The sequence below is a fragment of the Penicillium roqueforti genome (genome assembly GCF_015533775.1).
Source record: "Penicillium roqueforti strain LCP96 04111 chromosome Unknown scaffold_04, whole genome shotgun sequence".
Classification (NCBI taxonomy): Eukaryota; Fungi; Ascomycota; class Eurotiomycetes; order Eurotiales; family Aspergillaceae; genus Penicillium; species Penicillium roqueforti.
In genome coordinates this window covers 914,463-930,999 of record NW_024067568.1, presented here as the reverse complement: position 1 = coordinate 930,999, position 16,537 = coordinate 914,463, and the positions used below count along the sequence as shown (strand labels likewise).

The 16,537-nt window shown below is 49.1% G+C and overlaps 6 protein-coding genes across 6 annotated transcripts; 3 read left to right on the top strand and 3 right to left on the bottom strand.

Annotated features, from left to right (window-relative positions):
- Positions 1 to 86: 86 nt before the first annotated feature.
- LCP9604111_3189 (ESCRT-II subunit protein VPS36) lies at positions 87 to 2,061 on the top strand (the record flags this gene model as incomplete). The annotated part of the gene is made up of 3 exons (XM_039070749.1): positions 87 to 187; positions 240 to 375; positions 448 to 2,061. The coding sequence occupies 3 exons, from the start codon at positions 87 to 89 to the stop codon at positions 2,059 to 2,061; spliced, it is 1,851 nt and encodes a 616-aa protein (XP_038931144.1).
- A 704-nt stretch (positions 2,062 to 2,765) lies between these two features.
- On the top strand, positions 2,766 to 3,380 carry LCP9604111_3188 (uncharacterized protein; the record flags this gene model as incomplete). The annotated part of the gene is made up of 3 exons (XM_039070748.1): positions 2,766 to 2,930; positions 2,983 to 3,132; positions 3,273 to 3,380. 3 exons carry the CDS (start codon positions 2,766 to 2,768, stop codon positions 3,378 to 3,380), a joined length of 423 nt encoding a protein of 140 aa, XP_038931143.1.
- A 3,026-nt stretch (positions 3,381 to 6,406) lies between these two features.
- Positions 6,407 to 9,652, top strand: LCP9604111_3187 (putative mucin family signaling protein Msb2; the record flags this gene model as incomplete). Its single annotated transcript, XM_039070747.1, has 1 exon — positions 6,407 to 9,652. The coding sequence occupies one exon, from the start codon at positions 6,407 to 6,409 to the stop codon at positions 9,650 to 9,652; it is 3,246 nt and encodes a 1,081-aa protein (XP_038931142.1).
- A 776-nt stretch (positions 9,653 to 10,428) lies between these two features.
- Positions 10,429 to 12,534, bottom strand: LCP9604111_3186 (isocyanide synthase family protein; the record flags this gene model as incomplete). Its single annotated transcript, XM_039070746.1, has 5 exons — positions 10,429 to 10,444; positions 11,435 to 11,445; positions 11,504 to 11,625; positions 11,679 to 11,942; positions 12,018 to 12,534. The coding sequence occupies 5 exons, from the start codon at positions 12,532 to 12,534 to the stop codon at positions 10,429 to 10,431; spliced, it is 930 nt and encodes a 309-aa protein (XP_038931141.1).
- Positions 12,535 to 13,497: 963 nt separating this feature from the next.
- LCP9604111_3185 (uncharacterized protein) lies at positions 13,498 to 14,322 on the bottom strand (the record flags this gene model as incomplete). Its single annotated transcript, XM_039070745.1, has 1 exon — positions 13,498 to 14,322. The coding sequence occupies one exon, from the start codon at positions 14,320 to 14,322 to the stop codon at positions 13,498 to 13,500; it is 825 nt and encodes a 274-aa protein (XP_038931140.1).
- A 371-nt stretch (positions 14,323 to 14,693) lies between these two features.
- On the bottom strand, positions 14,694 to 16,155 carry LCP9604111_3184 (uncharacterized protein; the record flags this gene model as incomplete). The annotated part of the gene is made up of 3 exons (XM_039070744.1): positions 14,694 to 15,185; positions 15,254 to 15,854; positions 15,908 to 16,155. The coding sequence occupies 3 exons, from the start codon at positions 16,153 to 16,155 to the stop codon at positions 14,694 to 14,696; spliced, it is 1,341 nt and encodes a 446-aa protein (XP_038931139.1).
- Positions 16,156 to 16,537: the final 382 nt, after the last annotated feature.

The following is a 16,537-nucleotide window of genomic DNA, read 5'->3' as shown; positions in this document are numbered from 1 at the left end:
ATCCCGCCTTATCGGGTTATCGTAATCGCCTTGGACATGACTCTTTATGGATCTCCTTGATGCTGGGAGCTGGTTGAACCTACTAGATGTTCTTCAAGTCGCTGGATCTGACTACTGCGCTCAGACCATTGCTATTACCTGATGAGATCCTTCTCTTTGTCCAAGATGCGGTGGGGTTGTATGAAGGGTAAGTAGCTCATGGTGAGCTTCTGATGCGGGGTGCTGATTAGAGGCAAAAGGAAATACAAAATCCAGAATTATCAAAATGGCCATGCCTATCTCACATCTCACAGAGTGTGCTATGTTGCGGCCGAGGACCCGCGAAAGTACTCAGTGGCTATTGATCTAAAAGAAATCGATAGAGTGGAGTCTCAGGTGCGACATGCATACATCTTGCTTTCGAGGCTTTTATTTTTGGCCAATCACTAACAAACCCATGGATTCAAGGCTGGTTTCCTGAAGTCATCTCCGAAGCTCATCATATACCCGAAACCGCAGAAGAAGAAGGCCGATCAGTCGAGGAGCGCAACAGCTAGCCCGACTGTAGCCCAACAATCGGCTCTTCATTCAACGCAGTCACTCTCTCACCTCCCACAGACCAACCTCTCACAGAGTTCACCATCTCCAAAGCCAATCAATGCCACTTGGATCTGTCCCATATGCTCATTCTCCAACCCAGTTCCGTCCAATTTCGACCCCGCAACGGCTAGTGCGGCTACAAATTTACCTACTTGTCTAGCATGTGGCATTAAACCACCGTTTACGACCGTTCTCAAAGCGGCGATCAGTGCTGCAACAAGCCGGGAGTCTACATTGCTGAGTTCGGTTGCATCACCAGCCACTACACGAGATACAGGCCAACCAAATGCCAACACGTCTCTATCGCCTTCTGAGCTCAGGGGAACTGTGTCTTGTAGGCGGTGTACCTTTGTGAACCATCCGTCTCTTGTGGAATGCGAGATTTGTGGAGCGCCTCTATCTGCTGGCTCTTCGGCGAACGCTAATCGTGTGGACTCTCCTGCGCCATTATTTGAGCAATCGCACATCGCGAACACGGAAATTAGTGAGAGCATTAAACTTTCATTTCGTGCAGGTGGTGATAAGACATTCCATGAAAGACTCAAGGGGGCCTTGGTTCAAAGAAAATGGCTTTTGCAAAATGCGCCCCCAGTACCTTCGCCGTCGCAAACCGCCTCCTCGCCAGCTTTACCCTCTCCTGCCGCTAGCGTTGAAAGTCCTATACCCTCGGCACCACGACACTCCGGGGTTGGTATCGCGGGGTTAGAACGCCGAGGGCTGGAAGCCCGGAGGAAAAACGAGCAGGTCATAGGGAACGCCTTTGAAGACCTGGAGGCTTTGATGGCCTCCGCCAAGCAGATCGTTGCGCTGGCCGAGACCCTGGCGCGTGAGTCTGGCATGGCTACTAACGAAGGCTCTCCAGAAACCAGCGTGGTGCTATCTGAGTCCGCTGCGGCTCTCGGGATGGTGACAACTAAAGACATGCTTAGTTCTGGGTCTGAAAGTCTATATTTATCAGAACTTGCGCGCGACCTAGCCGAGTATCTCACTGATGACCGAAAAGGCATTTTGCAGCGGGAAGGTGGGATTATGAGTCTAATTGATCTCTGGGCTGTTTTCAATCGGTCCCGTAATGGAGTGGAATTGACCAGTCCTTCGGAGTTTCAGAAAGCAGCGGAGCTGTGGGAGAAGCTCAAGTTACCAGTGCGTCTACGAAGATTCAAAAGCGGTCTTCTTGTTGTACAGCGATATGACTGGAGTGACGAGAAGACCATTGAAAAACTCGAGGCCTGGATGGAGGAGCTCCGGCGAGTTCCGCCTAGCGATCCTGTCCCGTGGGATTGGTCTCTCTTTGGTCGGGCCGTCACTGCACAAGAAGCCGCGCATCGGTTCAAATGGAGCGTCGGGGTGGCTGCCGAAGAGCTGGAGATGGCTGAAGATCGGGGGCTTCTCTGTCGAGAAGAAGGAATTGAGGGTCTGCGCTTCTGGCGCAATCATATCTCCTCCCGTGAGTTTGACGATCTCTCCCGCCTTGTTATTTGAGGTGGTATGGTACCATAGAAATGTCTCGTTGCTATGAGGGGTGATCCTGCTCTCGCCAAGAATAATAAAGTGATGCATTATTATACAACATATTCCGAGAAATACTACGGACACACTCTTCACACTCCCCACTAGCTACTTCGGGTATATCCACCTGGCTGCAATTCTCAATTAGCTTGTATAAGTTAAGTACGATATCCCTATAGTATTCTTAATACCTATTATATGACTTACGATCGCACCATGACACCATCTAAGTACCTTTCTATATTCAGAGATCATATGATCTGCCACCGTGAAGCTATATCATAGGTTTATGCGGTGTCTCGCTACCTACATGGTTCTACTCCATTAATCCACCTCGTTAATCAGAAAGTCTTCACCTTAACCTCATATACTTGATAAGGACATATAGACATCTAAAAGAGCACTATGAGAGGGTGATCCTGGCCAGGCACCATCTATATATATAGCAGTATATACCGGCTTTAAGGCCGTCTATAAGAATCTCCTTATCGGGAGTTGTGCTTTACAACATACAAGGGCGCTCAAGAGGGCTCCAGAGGGCTCCGACCTCGGGAAGTCGGTCAATGTGGGGATTTCTAATCGATAACGTCCCTGGGGCCAGATAATTTGGACTACTCTCAACAAATTCCTCTCGATCCTATTCTGACAGAATTCATTCTCACTCACATCTTTCAAAAATGTCCAAGCCAACACGTACCCCCGTTAGTACCAAGGGTGCACCCACCCCACCCCCAATCCTATCCCAGGGTATCGTCGTCGGCAACATGGTCTACTGCTCTGGTCAGTTGGGAGTAGACCCGACCACGGGTCAAATGGTGGAGGGAAGCATCCAGAACCGAACAGTATGAGAGACGCGAAGCCTGATTTGTGATATATTTTCTAACATGTGAAAAGCGACAAATCCTCCGCAACCTCAATGCAGTCCTAGAGGCTGCAGGGTCGAGCCTCCAAGATGCAGTCAAGGTCAACATCTTCCTCACGGATATGGCTGATTTCTCGGCTGTGAATGAAGTCTACGCTACTTTCTTCTCGGATCCTAAGCCGGTAAGTATTCTGTGCTCGAAAAGAACGAGATTCGAATTCTACAGAAAATGATCCAGTCTGGAATTCGTCTCTCTTTCTCTTATATTCTTTTCCCGGAAAAGTGGACCGTTTCTCATTGTCATTGGGCCTGGCCCTTTTAGGTGCGTACTTGCGTTGCCGTCAAGTCCCTTCCCCAGGGATCGGATGTCGAAATCGAGTGTTCTGGCCTAGTCACAAAGCCTGGCAGTGGACGCAGTTCTAGACTTTGAGCGGGACTGCAGGGGATGACGATGATGTGGAGAATGTATAGGGCCGACACCTCCACCTGGACTGTTTCATGGCACTTTTGGAGTCTTTTGATGGCTCAACTCTCGTCACACTCTCCACCGGAGACAAGAATCAAATGTGCGAGGGAGTCGGTCACATGATCTACGTATATTTTACAGTCTGGTTGGAAATATTACGGTATTCTTGGCATTGGAAACTTGTAACTTGCGTTCAACACTTTTCAATACATACAGGCTGAAACCAAGGGTGAAGGGTGGAGACTGGAACTGTAGGGCTCAGGAACAGGACTAGCGTCTGCACTCGTCCATGGTACAGTTGATGAACCCCTGGAAGTTTATTGCACAACATATAAAAGGCCCTTGGAATGATGCCGGGAGCATCCGTGGACGCTTGATATTGTTCACATCTTCGTGATACGGAGTAGAGAGTCCTGGAGTATGTCCTAGGTCCAACAAAGAGAATGTGGCTGAGTTTAACTATAATTAAACCCGTGGACCATCCATGGCTCTCGCATATGCTTGTATGCTCGGTCCTTTGTTCCTGCATTCCTAAAGGCTTCTCGATCTCGAGGGTGCATGCAGCCAGAAGCCCTTGAACAAAGCTAAAGAGGCAAGAGCTTAGGGTAATAGGAGAGGGAAACAGATTCTAGCGAGACCTTGGCTTCGTTGATCTTATACCACTTGGCATTAGTTAGCACAATCTCAAACGCACTAAGGAATGCTGAGCACCTGAAAATGACAGCAAGAATGAGGGGAAATCGCAGCTGCCAACCCTCCATTCCGATGGGGGCACGTGGTGTATTTTATCATTCTGAAACTTGACAGTTCAATCAGCTTCAGATATGGAGAATATGTTGTACACTACAATATAGGTATGGGCAGGTGTTTGTATCAGCTAATCTTTATTAGTCTATGGTTCTAGAGATAAAACCTTAACCATCGATATAGTGTGAAACATTTCTTAATATACCCTCGTTCTAATAACCCAATTTTGAGTCAGGGCTCATCCCCTACTTCCATAGTGGATTGAACTAGTACTAGTGGTGTTGCACAGCATAGTTGTATAACTCGCAAGCTAGCCAAGTACGACAATTATATATGTCTCACGAGACTTGGAAATGGAAGGACCAACTTGTGGCTCGTTCATCGGACAGCTCTCTTACTCCGTATGTACTCCGTACTCCGTACTTCTTAACGGCGGCTACACGAGATTTCTTTGATGGGTTTAAGCCAGAAGGGGGTAGGTGTGTAAGACTGGCGAGCTTGAGCCACAACTAATGGTGGTAACGTGTAATTGGGGCCACGCACTTGAGCGGATTCCCTCCACGCTCAGGTACGTGTGTGGGAAGGGCCCACTTAGTTGACGCCTCCGGGGCTAGACCTGCGACGGACTGAACTTTGCTCGGAATTGTCTTTGGCCTTGGCGCCTTTTTCTCACTTTTTCCTTCTTTTATATTGTGATCCGCGGCTTAGGTGGGTTTAGCCCCGACTCAATTCGGCATTTTTTTCGTCAATGGTCTCCGGGGCTATTGATCGCCTCAAATGAAAAACGCTTTCAGATCCTAACACGGACTTTATGTTTTTTTTTCGGGGGGGTTTGATTCGAAATTAAGTGCTGTCATCATTGTATTACATTGCGCGAAAATAGTCTCATTCTTCGGATTTTATGTGTCTACTCTATACTTCATATCTGACAGACATAAGGTATATGTGCAATCTTGTATGGGTTGAGTTGGGTACGCTCGAGTCATATCTGTTGATTTACCATCTTATCATGCTTTTTGATTGTCGATCGATATTCGCAATAGCCGGATTATATTCCAATGGTATATATTATTGTTGCACGGGTGAACGGCGTAACGGCAAAAGAGAAGAAAAGGGAAATATCGTCCGAGTACGGAGTACCTGTACATCAGTCTCTATACTGTAAATGCCGAAGAGGGCTCAGATATACTTGTACTATATACAAAGCAAAGCGGTCGTGGACCTATAGGGAACAGACTCATTCTTCCCCCATGAGCATTCATTATTCATTTCGGTTTTCTGCATGGCGTGGGCCATCATTGCCGTTATTTACGAAATACTGACTAGACGACTCCGTACCTAAATGGCTGATATCGGCAGGTTAGTGTTTAGTATGGTTTCATATGAGGGTCTTGGAATATGTTTGACTTCAGAGGTTCCAAATGGGTTATAAATAGGTATAAATATGTTGTTACAACAATAGATGTCCATAATCAGACCAGCTTATCTATTAAACATACAACGTACTTACTACATTGTTGGAATAGGGTCAAGTTCAATATCTAAGAACTACACTCAGGGGCAAGTGCGTGGCCACATCCCACGCACCTGCCAAACGCCCGGACCAGCTCGTTAAATACACTAAAAGTTGTAATTTACCGTAAATTACCCTTGTTGACGCTACCACAACGTGTCCCGCCCCCCCATTCCACCTTTCCCCCCCCTAATGATGAAGTGATCCTCTTCTTCTCTGATCAACTTCATTCACTCATTCACTCCTTTATTTCTCTCCCTTGTCTGCTTTTGCTGTGTTCGCGTTGACCTGGGCTACTCTCCCCTTGCATCGGTCACCCGCATTTTCTGTTTTCACTTTCTTTGACCTCGTTGCCCGGACGGTTCTACAGAAAGTCGTCGTTCACTCCTTACAGCTTTTCTAAGCCCACACTCGTTTTTTTCGCCTTCTGGGGGTCGTTTCAGATTGATAGAAATCCCCCTTTCCATTCGTTTATCGTCGAGTTATTGTTTGCGCCAATTCGGTCTCATCGGTTGCCATCGAGACGTTGTATACTCTGAATAATCTTGACATTGTGAATTTATCGCAATTGCCCGGGGCTTGGTTGTGTTGGAAACTCGAATACTCCAGGCACTCTACCTCCTGGTCACACTCCCTGATCATTCATGAGGTGTTGACAGACGGTGGTTATCGCATTTTTGTACACTGACCTTGGACCCGCTCTGAGCGATCACGTACAGAATTGTCCAACATGCGTCCCGACGCCATCTCCGTTCTCGCAGCCTTCCTCGCTGTAGGCGGTCTTGAGCTCGTCGCAGCTCAAGATGCCCCCGAAGCCCACGTTCAGCGACCCCGTTGGTACTTCCCGCAGGAAGTCAAGCGAACTATTCGCAGAAACGCTGAGCCCGAACCTGGCTCAATCTTCGATGCCGTCTTCGACAACGTGATTCCTACCCAAGTTTCTTCATCCACGGCTACGCCCACCCCCGAAACCACCCCCGAATCCTCGGCTGCCGTTCAGCCCCAGCAGGGACAGGAAGTGGTTATTGTGACCATCTCGATCGACCCCAAGAACCCCGAGATCACCCATCGTATCACTGGTACTACGACTATTGGAGGTGAACCGACTAGCACCACTACCACGACTACGCAGCAGACAGAGGGTTCGAGCACCGAGAACACGAGTACGCAGAACTCCGAGGCCGCATCTACCGATGCGGGAGCCACGAGCCAGCAGGGATCGGTGGTCGACTCATCAGCCGAGGCCGCTACTACGTCTCCTTCGGCCACGACCTCTAGCGATGGTATCCTTGGTGACTTGACCTCGAATGTGGGCAGTATACTCGGGGTTGATTCTATCTCCCCGACTACGACCCCGGTCTCATCGGCTCTGGTATCTTCGCCTACTTCTGCTGCTGCTGCTGCCACTACGTCCTCGACTACATCCTCGACTACGACCCCGGTCTCCGACTCACCGGCTGTAGTTCCTTCGGTTACTTCTACTGCTGCCGCTGCTGCTGCTACATCATCTAGCGGTGGTATCCTTAGTGATTTGACCTCGGATGTGGGTAACCTTCTCGGCAGTACTTCCACATCCTCGAGTGCGGTCATATCCTCGACTACGACCCCGGTCTCCGACTCATCTGCTGTGGTACCTTCGTCTGCTTCTACTACTGCTACTGCATCCTCTAGCGGTGGTATCCTCAGTGATTTGACCTCGGATGTGGGTAACCTTCTCGGTAGTACTTCCACATCCTCGAGTGCGGTCATATCCTCGACTTCGATTCCCGCCTCCGGCTCATCGGCTGTGGTAACTTCGGCTACTTCTACTGCTGCTGCTGCTACCACATCATCTAGCGACAGTCTCTTGAGTGATTTGACCTCGAATGTGGGTAACCTCCTAGGCAGTAGTGCTGTATCCTCGACTGCGATCCCCACCTCCGGCTCATCGGCTGTGGTAACTTCGGCTACTTCTACTGCTGCTGCTGCTACCACATCATCTAGCGACGGTCTCCTGAGTAATTTGACCTCGAATGTGGGCAGTATCCTCGGAGTTGATTCTATCTCCTCGACTGCGGCCCCCGCCTCCGGCTCATCAGCTGTGGTCACTTCGCCTATTTCTTCTGCTACTGCTACATCTAGCGGCGGTCTCCTAAGTGATTTGACCTCGAATGTGGGCAACCTCGTCGGAGGTGGTTCCACATCCTTGACTACCCCCGTCTCCGACTTATCAGCTAAGGTAACTTCGTCTGCTTCTTCTACTCCTTTTGCATCCTCCAGCGACAGTGTCCTTGGTGACCTAACCTCGGGATTGGGCGGCATTCTGGGCGAATCAACAACCTCCGTGTCTGCGACACCCACTGGATCTTCTAGCGCCAACAAGATCAGCAGTGCAGCCTCAAGCATGGCAAGCTCGGGGTCGGATCTTTCTGCCCTTTTGGGTTTGGGTGACAAGTCTTCCACCGGTAACAGCACAAGTGCTACTGTGTCCTCCGACCCGTATAGTTCGCCTACCATTCCAGTCAGCGTGCCTGCGTTTGCTACTAGCTCACCGTTAGCCACCCCCACCCCCACTGGAACTACAACTCCTGGTGATCTCGTCGGCAGTCTCGTGTCAAGCGTGGATTCCGTCCTTGGTGTCACCTCTACTGGCACTGGTAGCACTGCTTTGATTCCGACTGCGTCTATTCCAAATGGTAGTCTTCTGCCGTCCAAGTCGACTGCTCTCATTCCTGGCCAGGGAGGTACCAACACTGGTGCCATCCCCACCCCGACCAAGACCCTGGGATCAGTTCCTGTCCCACAGTCGCCCGGATCTGATTCTACCTCTACTTCTGAATCCGCAACTGTCTCTGGTTCTAGTATCTGGGCTCCTTTCTTAGGTACTACTACCACCGCCGCCTCTGTTCCGGGTAGTGCCTCTTACGAGAGCTCCAAGGTTCCCACCCCCACCCCCACCTCTCACTCAGCCTACATTCCTCTTCCCGTGTCGTCTTCGACGACGAGCGAAGAAGCGAGCACGGCTAAGACCACCGTGGAGTCTCAGACGACAGAGATGCCTACGCTCTCTACCTCCACTTCCACTTCCACCTCCACCTCCAACGACAATGACTGGATGCCATCGACTATTCTTATTGTGCCTACCGTCACCGCCACGGAGAGCTCGACCTCCGGCGAGACTGCGAAGCCCACGGCACCACCATCGCTCCCTGGCTCTATCACCCCGTCGAATGAAGTCACCGAGGCTCCGTCTGACTCTATTCTGCTCCAGCTTGGTTTCAACAGTCAGCTGCCCTGGTCATTTGTTGCAACTACACCCTTGTCGTCGTCGCAGATCTTCAACTATACCCCCCAGGCTATAGAGAACGCTTTGCCAAACCTCTCTGCTCAGGACAGCCCTGTTATGTTTGCTATTGAGCCTTACTATAACTGGCAGTCCACGGGATATAACGCCACCATTGCTATCTTCTATTTCCCTCGGGATAAGGTCGATGCCCTGAAAGCGCTTAAAGTTAACCCCAATTCTGCTCTCTACACCCAAGCTAGTGAATCCATCCAGTCATTGATGTCAATGGTTGACCCCACAATTCCCCTCGAGTTCTCTGGAAACTACCCCAGTGGCGAAAGCGACTCGACTGGCAGTATCAAGAATGGCGGCAGCGATGACGGCACGGACAGTGGCACTAGCGACAATACCGATGGCTCTGCCGGAAGCTCCAAGGCTAAGGCTAGCTCCGTGGGAATCGGAGTTGGTGTTGTGGCCGGTGCTGCCGCTTACGGTGCGGGTATGTTCTGGGTTGCCCGCCGCTACCGCAAGAGAAAGCAGCTGCACCAGCGCTCCAGCTCTACCGCTGAGCAGATGAGCCAGGGAGGCTCCGCCGCTGGTTCGATGTTTGCTTCCGGTGGTCGCGCCCCCAGCCAAGGAAGCCGTGGCACTGCTCGTTCACAGATGATCAGTGCTCCCGTTATGGCAGAGAATTCTTTGGGATGGAACTAGATATGCTTTTGACAATACGACGTATAAACCGCTCCTTCCATCATATCCCACCTCCTTTTGGACCCACGATGACAATCAGAGGGCACTGGGCCCTCGAGGACCCTTATTTCTTCTGAGATAACTGCTCCTTTCAATGCGCTCATGCTCTCCCCCACTCTCCAAGAGAGGTTTGGACAGAGAGACTGCACAAATCTTCATTTTCATTGTCTATCATCCGCCAAGGATTTACATGTCACATATCACGTATCTCTTCTTTCTGTGCAATTTTTGACCGGCCACTTTTCTTCTCAACATGATACTCCGAGCGACGATCGGTCGTCGCTGCATGTGTCGCGTTATCCATTTTTTTCTTTCCTGACATATTCCCCCTTTTGTTTACCAAATATTTTTTTATCCCTTTCAATGGCACTGGGACAACCAAATTTGGGACGAAATCTTTTCACTACTTTTGGCTTCCACTTGAAAGCTCTCTCTTATGAACTATTGGTCATTCAGTCTTTGGACTTGCACATTAATAATGGATCTGGGTGGTACCTTTTTGACAGCTAATGGCTTTTTTTCCCTACGCTTATTCCCTATCTCTCCTTACCTCCCTCTCCTTCCATTACTCCCTGTCTCTCTGTGTTTTATCTTAAGCTTTTTGTTCGTGCGTTTCTGCGTTTCTGTACAGATGTATGAAATGTGCCAGGTGCCGTATGGCCTTGTAGATGTGGACGTGAGCCCGTCAATGTGACGAGTATATCTCATTTTTTCTAAACCTGTCTTATCGAAGTAAATTATAGTGTAGACTTGCTATGTTCGATTTAGGACTCTTAGTCCTTCCAACAACTCATTACTACATAGACTCAGCGCCATGGCATACATTGATTGTATCAGCTGGGGGCTCATTATACATACTAGCATATTACGCTCCATGAGCCTCTCCACCAGGGGATGCACGTTGTCTTCTTGAGGCTCCGCCAGTGCTTGGTCGGCTACTTCTTTGTCGACCACGCCGGTGACCAGTCCCTGCCTCTAGCAGCTAGCCAGCTCGTTGCATCTGGGCTGCTTGCCAGGAAATAGTGCTATTACCTGGTCTTTGAGATACGGAGGCTCACAGCCTTCAAGAGCGAAATCACAGGCAGTTGCAAGGGTGCAATGGTTGAGCGCGCCCTTCAGTGGCCTGAGGTCTTTCGGGTAATTCGCTATAACGAGAGCTTTCATACTGGTACCAGTGCTATCTGTCACTGGGCTAACTAACTAGTTAAGAACGATAATAACCCTTTAAAAGTCGGCTATAGATATCGATCTACCATGGCTGTTACATCGTTAGATTATATAACAATATTCAAGGAACTTCACGAGCAATTGAACATGAATTTTCCTTCAAAATATCAGATATATACAAAGACAAAAGACACACTTCTTTGTTGAATTGCCAAAAGTGCCAATTTGTCCAAATCCGAGTCAGATAGTTCTTGATCAATCTGTTTTTGTGCCCTAACAACCAATTTTTGCCCATAATGATGCTCAAAATCAACTCTGGCGTCCCAATTAAAAAGCGACGAGCTCTCACGGAAGAAATATGGTTGTCCATCTTTTCTAATAAGGTCGAACTTCTGCCGATGTACGGATTGGTGAGCTGTTATGAATTCCCCTGTGGTTGTCACTGCCACACTACAGTGCCAAGGGCTCATGGAAAATGAGTTCTTCTGCGGAATAAGGGGACAGGAGAGCTTTGTCTGCCCCGATGAGGGATGAATGGAGAGACGCAGTGAGTCGGGGTAAACTTGACGTACTAACTCCGCGTATTCCTGCAACCTAGAGATTAGCCACCTTGTCGCTTTATATGGCGCTCTCGAAAAGACTTACCACTCCGCGGACAATCATGGCTTTTGCGATAATCTTGATCCTCCTCTTATATTGTTTAGGACCGGCGCAATCTTTAGTCACTGGGCTGAATTTTAGATCGACTTTCATGAACTTGTCATATCCTGCATTGAATCAGCTGGGAGATATTAGCTCGACTTGAAAGCCACACACTTACCATTATAAGTCCTGAGATAATCCTCATCATTTTTCAAAAACTTATCGACATCAAAACCCGGCCGCCCACACCGTCGATGGAGTTCAGCCCTGGATAAACCACAGAGCTTCACATAATCCGATTTTGAAATATGGGCGCTAGTGTAAACACCCAGCATATTCATAATACGATGGAACTGAATGCAAGCATATCCCTTCTCAACGGCGATCTTCCGCAGTCGATTCCCATATTCCCAGACCTCCTCATCAGAAATCCCCGTAAGATCTAGAATCCAAAAATCATATTAGCGTCCGATCCTGTATCTGACATCCAAATCAATAGAAGGGTTCAACCCCGCACCATTATAGCAAATCCCATCCGTAACCATAACCACAACTGCACCAGGCGGGTAAACAGCCTTGATATCCCGACAAAGATTCACTAACCGCGCTAACCCAAGCTCATCCCCCAAATCTGGAAGTGAACCTAGCACCTTGTCCATGCGGTTATTGCTCTTCATCGGAAAAGCAGGTAGAACCATAGGAATTGCCCTGTTGGCTGCAACATGTGTCTGGACACGCGGCGTAAACGATGACCGGCCCAGCCATTCTCCGGCTGTGGTTGTGCGCTCATGGGAGCCGTAGCGCTCCACGATGTTCATTATTTCCTCTGCCTTTAGGCGGGCTAAGGTGGAACATACTGCCGGTGGGTCGAGATGAGTGTCGGTGGTGGTTTCTGGCTTTGAAGCGACTGGTTGTGGTTTGGGGAGGAATGAGGCTCGTTTCTTTGGGACGGGGGTGATACAGTCGAAAGGAATTATGTCTAAGTGGGGAGATACTTTGACTACCGTTGTCGCTAGCATTTTGATGTAGCTCATGGTAGATGAGAGCGGGAAAGTCAATGGCAGCTAGGGATTGGGAAGGGGTAGATTTGGTATTCGAATGTACTCGTGATTTATAGGGGTGGTACCCTGGTAACTTGTATTGGAATCTGGTGGCTTTCTATTGCAACTTTGCTCTTGGTTCCTTATGCTCATAGCCTCCATGTTTATTCGCCGTTAAAACTCCATTTGCCGCCTCCTTCCTCCCCCTTCCCTCTTCCTCGTTATTCTTGTACTTCTGATAACTTTACTTCGGTGGGTTATTCAATAAAAACCATGCTATTGCACAGGATATAGTGGTATTGATTACCATCTGATTACTTGTGTGCTGAAACTAGTACATGACTTTGAAGTAGGACTGTTTCCATACATCCAGATTAGGCATTTGGATACTGCCCGTGGATACGCCGTATCACAGGACGTGCCGTTACTATTTGACTATTTGAAGATGCTCTCCCAGCCAAAGAAGTCGATACCTGTTGAGCTGACTGCTCATGCATGATCTGGCAAGCGGTTTCCCGAATAGGCATCAGGCTACATTTAGGTATATCTTACACAAGGGATCGGGATAGAGGAGAACCAATCAATGGTATGGCAAAAGATTCCGGGGTAAATGTAACATGTCGATATGATGTTTCATTGTTTTGACGGCTAGAGAAATACATCACAAAGCCAAAAAGGTCCAGGATGTCTCTAGAAGGGCGCGCGAAGATAGACTGACCGATCAAATACCCGCTGCTCTCTGACAAATTATAGTGTATACCAGTGACACAAAGTACTGGAGTTTTGAGGGATGGCATGTTGTATGTTTAAAATTGCTCTAGCTTCACGGCTGACTATATTCTGCCAAGACCTCCATCCCCAGGGAACATTCGCCATTCGCATCGAGTATTACGTCTGAAGCCTGGCTCGTGAAAGGTTGAGCCCATCTGTAACTTTGATAACCTTTTGGGGAACCCGTTACAGGAAGTAAGAAGCTTCCTTCTCTCGCTCCCAGCGATACTCCATCCGTTTCGCAGTCTCTACTCCGACTGCGATACCACCATAATGCGCTGAAATAAACTCCAGCATTACATCAATCCCCGCAGTGATTCCGGCAGATGACCAGATCTCAATCCCAGGCAACAACAAGCCATCAGACACCGCATCCTTGGACACACTATCACGCAGCCACCGTTTGTTGCGCTGCCAGTTCACGCCGCCCGTTTGTTTAGCGATATCATCGTAGCGGGCTGAATTTGTTGTTACCTGGAGTCCATCTAGAAGCCTAGTCTGCGAAAGGACATGACTGCCGGTGCAAACAGTTATGATGCTGTGACGGACATAGGGCGCAACAGCTGTCAGAAAGTCCCGAACCTCTTGCGTGTTGGAGACTTTAGCTTCGTTGAATGTAGTATCAGTGTCGTAAATACGGTCCAGACGTGTCCCCGGGCCACCTGGAATGATCAACACGTCGATAGGTTTGAATTCACCACTGCCATCATCGGCAACTTTCCCCGCTTTCAGGGCAGATATCACGTCAGCAAATGTACATTGTGGTAGCATTTGCTGGTTACAAGCTGTATTGATGTTTGAGACGGGCAGGTCAAATCGCCATTTTGCCTTAGGAGGTGGGATTGGTTTCACTGAGACTGGGTCGAGAGTTTCCGCTGATATAGTCAGGGTGATGGCTGATGTGTCAGGGTATTGCGTTCGAATGTTGAGAATGTCCAGTGGGGCCGCCACGTCCAGCAGCTGGAACCCTGGGAACAATGGAAGGTGGTAATGAAGAGGCCTGAGTGCCATTTTGTGTAATGCTCCGTTGGTGGAGGAGAAGGCCCGTGAGGAGAGGGGTTGGAGAAAACGTGATGGGAGGGAGGTCATTCCGAAACAGAGCGGGTCACACTTTTCGTTGACTCGGATGTTTCAAGGTCAGTTGAGGCAATTTGCAAAGGGGGACATGCATTCACTTTCACTTTCACTTTTATGCTTATGTTTATGTTTATACGAGCACCGTAAAGATAGGGTAGTAACACGCTAAACAATAAAACTGTGTTATGTGGCTTAGATATAATACCTCATTCAGAGCTTGATAATCGTCATCCTCGGAGTAACTTAGACAAGTAGATACACGGCATAACTCTCTGTTCAAATACAATCATGCATGGATAGTAATTTCAAGCTCCCGAAAGGTGAGAACCGACTACAAACAACGCTCCAGTCAAGATACAAATACCGCCGAACAACTGCGCGTACAGGTAATCGCCTCCCCGTAACGCGATCAGCTGCCCTGCTATGTACGGTCCAGTCAGTAGTGGAATGCTATTGATCGTGGTGATCATCCCAACACGTGTGCCTGATTTTTCCGGGTCTTTGGATCCAAAGTATGCATTGGCAGCGGGCAATTGACTCTGCGCACAATTAACCAGTAACCCATAGACTGTAGCCCAGATGAACATGCCAACGCGGGTGTGTACACCAATCCACCCTAGAATGGCGATACCGCAAGGGATGGAGACTGCAATGCAAGTCCTTACCGCACCCAGCCACCGGTCTGCCACAAATGCGGATGCAATTCGAGACGCAACACCAACGCCGTTCATCAGGATTAAAAGGAGAAGTGAGTCAGATGCGGTGAAACCTGTATGGGCCTGGGCATATTGTCTGAGCTGTAGATGTTGTTAGGTATGTTAGCTATTATGCCGCCAACCAATGTGAGAAACAAGACAGAACTTACATAAATGTAGGCAAAGTAAATACCCTCGAAGATCAGGAATGAGCCGATCGAAAAAAGGAGGTAAGGGCGTTCACGGAATGCACTGAAATCAACCCAGGGAGGAGGACTCCGAGGTATAATCCGAGCTCTGGTAAACTTGATAATTATAATGCTGTTGAATAGGATAATGGCTGCCATAATCCGGACAGTCCATGCGAAGCCGATATTGTTGAGACACTTATACGCGACCACTGGGAAAACCATCCCCCCAGTCGCTGCCCCGCAAGATGCCAGCGAGACGGCCATCACTCGCTTGGAGTTGAAGTATGTCGCATACAGCGAGATCATGGGGCTGAAGACGAGTCCGTGGCCAATTCCACTGACAACGCCTTGCGCTAACCAAAAATGCCATAACCTTGTGCCGAATGAGGTCGCCAATGCCCCGGCAACCTGGAAGAAACATCCAAGGGTGATGCATTGTCTCAGGTAGCCTGCGTCCATCGCTCGGCCTGAGAAAGTGGCCAGGAAATGGACTAAGAACATCTGCACCGCTCCGATCCAAGATGCATTTGCTGGGCTGACATCGAGAGTTTTGACATAGTATTCTTGGAAGAAACCGTACCTAGATTGCGTCAATGGTTTGAATTAATATCTTATGTGACGGGGCTCCCTTACGATGTAATGTAGCCCCATACATTGAACACAACCAGATGTCCAGTCAGAACCTGGGTCCAGGCTACGAGACCCCCATTGGGGATCTCATTGTTCTCAGCTTTGCGGTATTCATCTTGTTGGCGAGGATCTTGTTGAACAAATATCGGGGACTCTTCGTTATAGGTAGTGGCCGACGTTGTGTAGGACGAACCAGCGGTCGTCGAGCATATTCCGGCCGCACTGCTCTGTGGTATGTTTCGCTGGCCCATATTGTTTAGGAAGGCTTTAGAGAGAAAAATAAATTAAAGAAAATGGGAGGAGGAGAGGTGAATTCTAAAATGTGACTCCTAGGTGCTACGTACATTGTGCAGTCGATGTACCTGCTCCCTGCAGAAATTGGCAAATACTATGTTCTAGTTTTACCGATTACGGGTACTACTACATGTAAGAATACCTATATAGTGTGCAGGTAACTGATAAAATACTGTAAGCTATATGTCACTGCAATAATCAGATGCTGATCTTGACACGGAGGGATAACAATAACATCCGAAAAGGGGGGGCGCCCGGGGGGGGGGGGGGGGGGGGCGGGGGGGGGGGGGGGGGGAGGGGTGGGGGGGGGGTGGGGGGGGGGGGGGGGGGGGGGGGGGG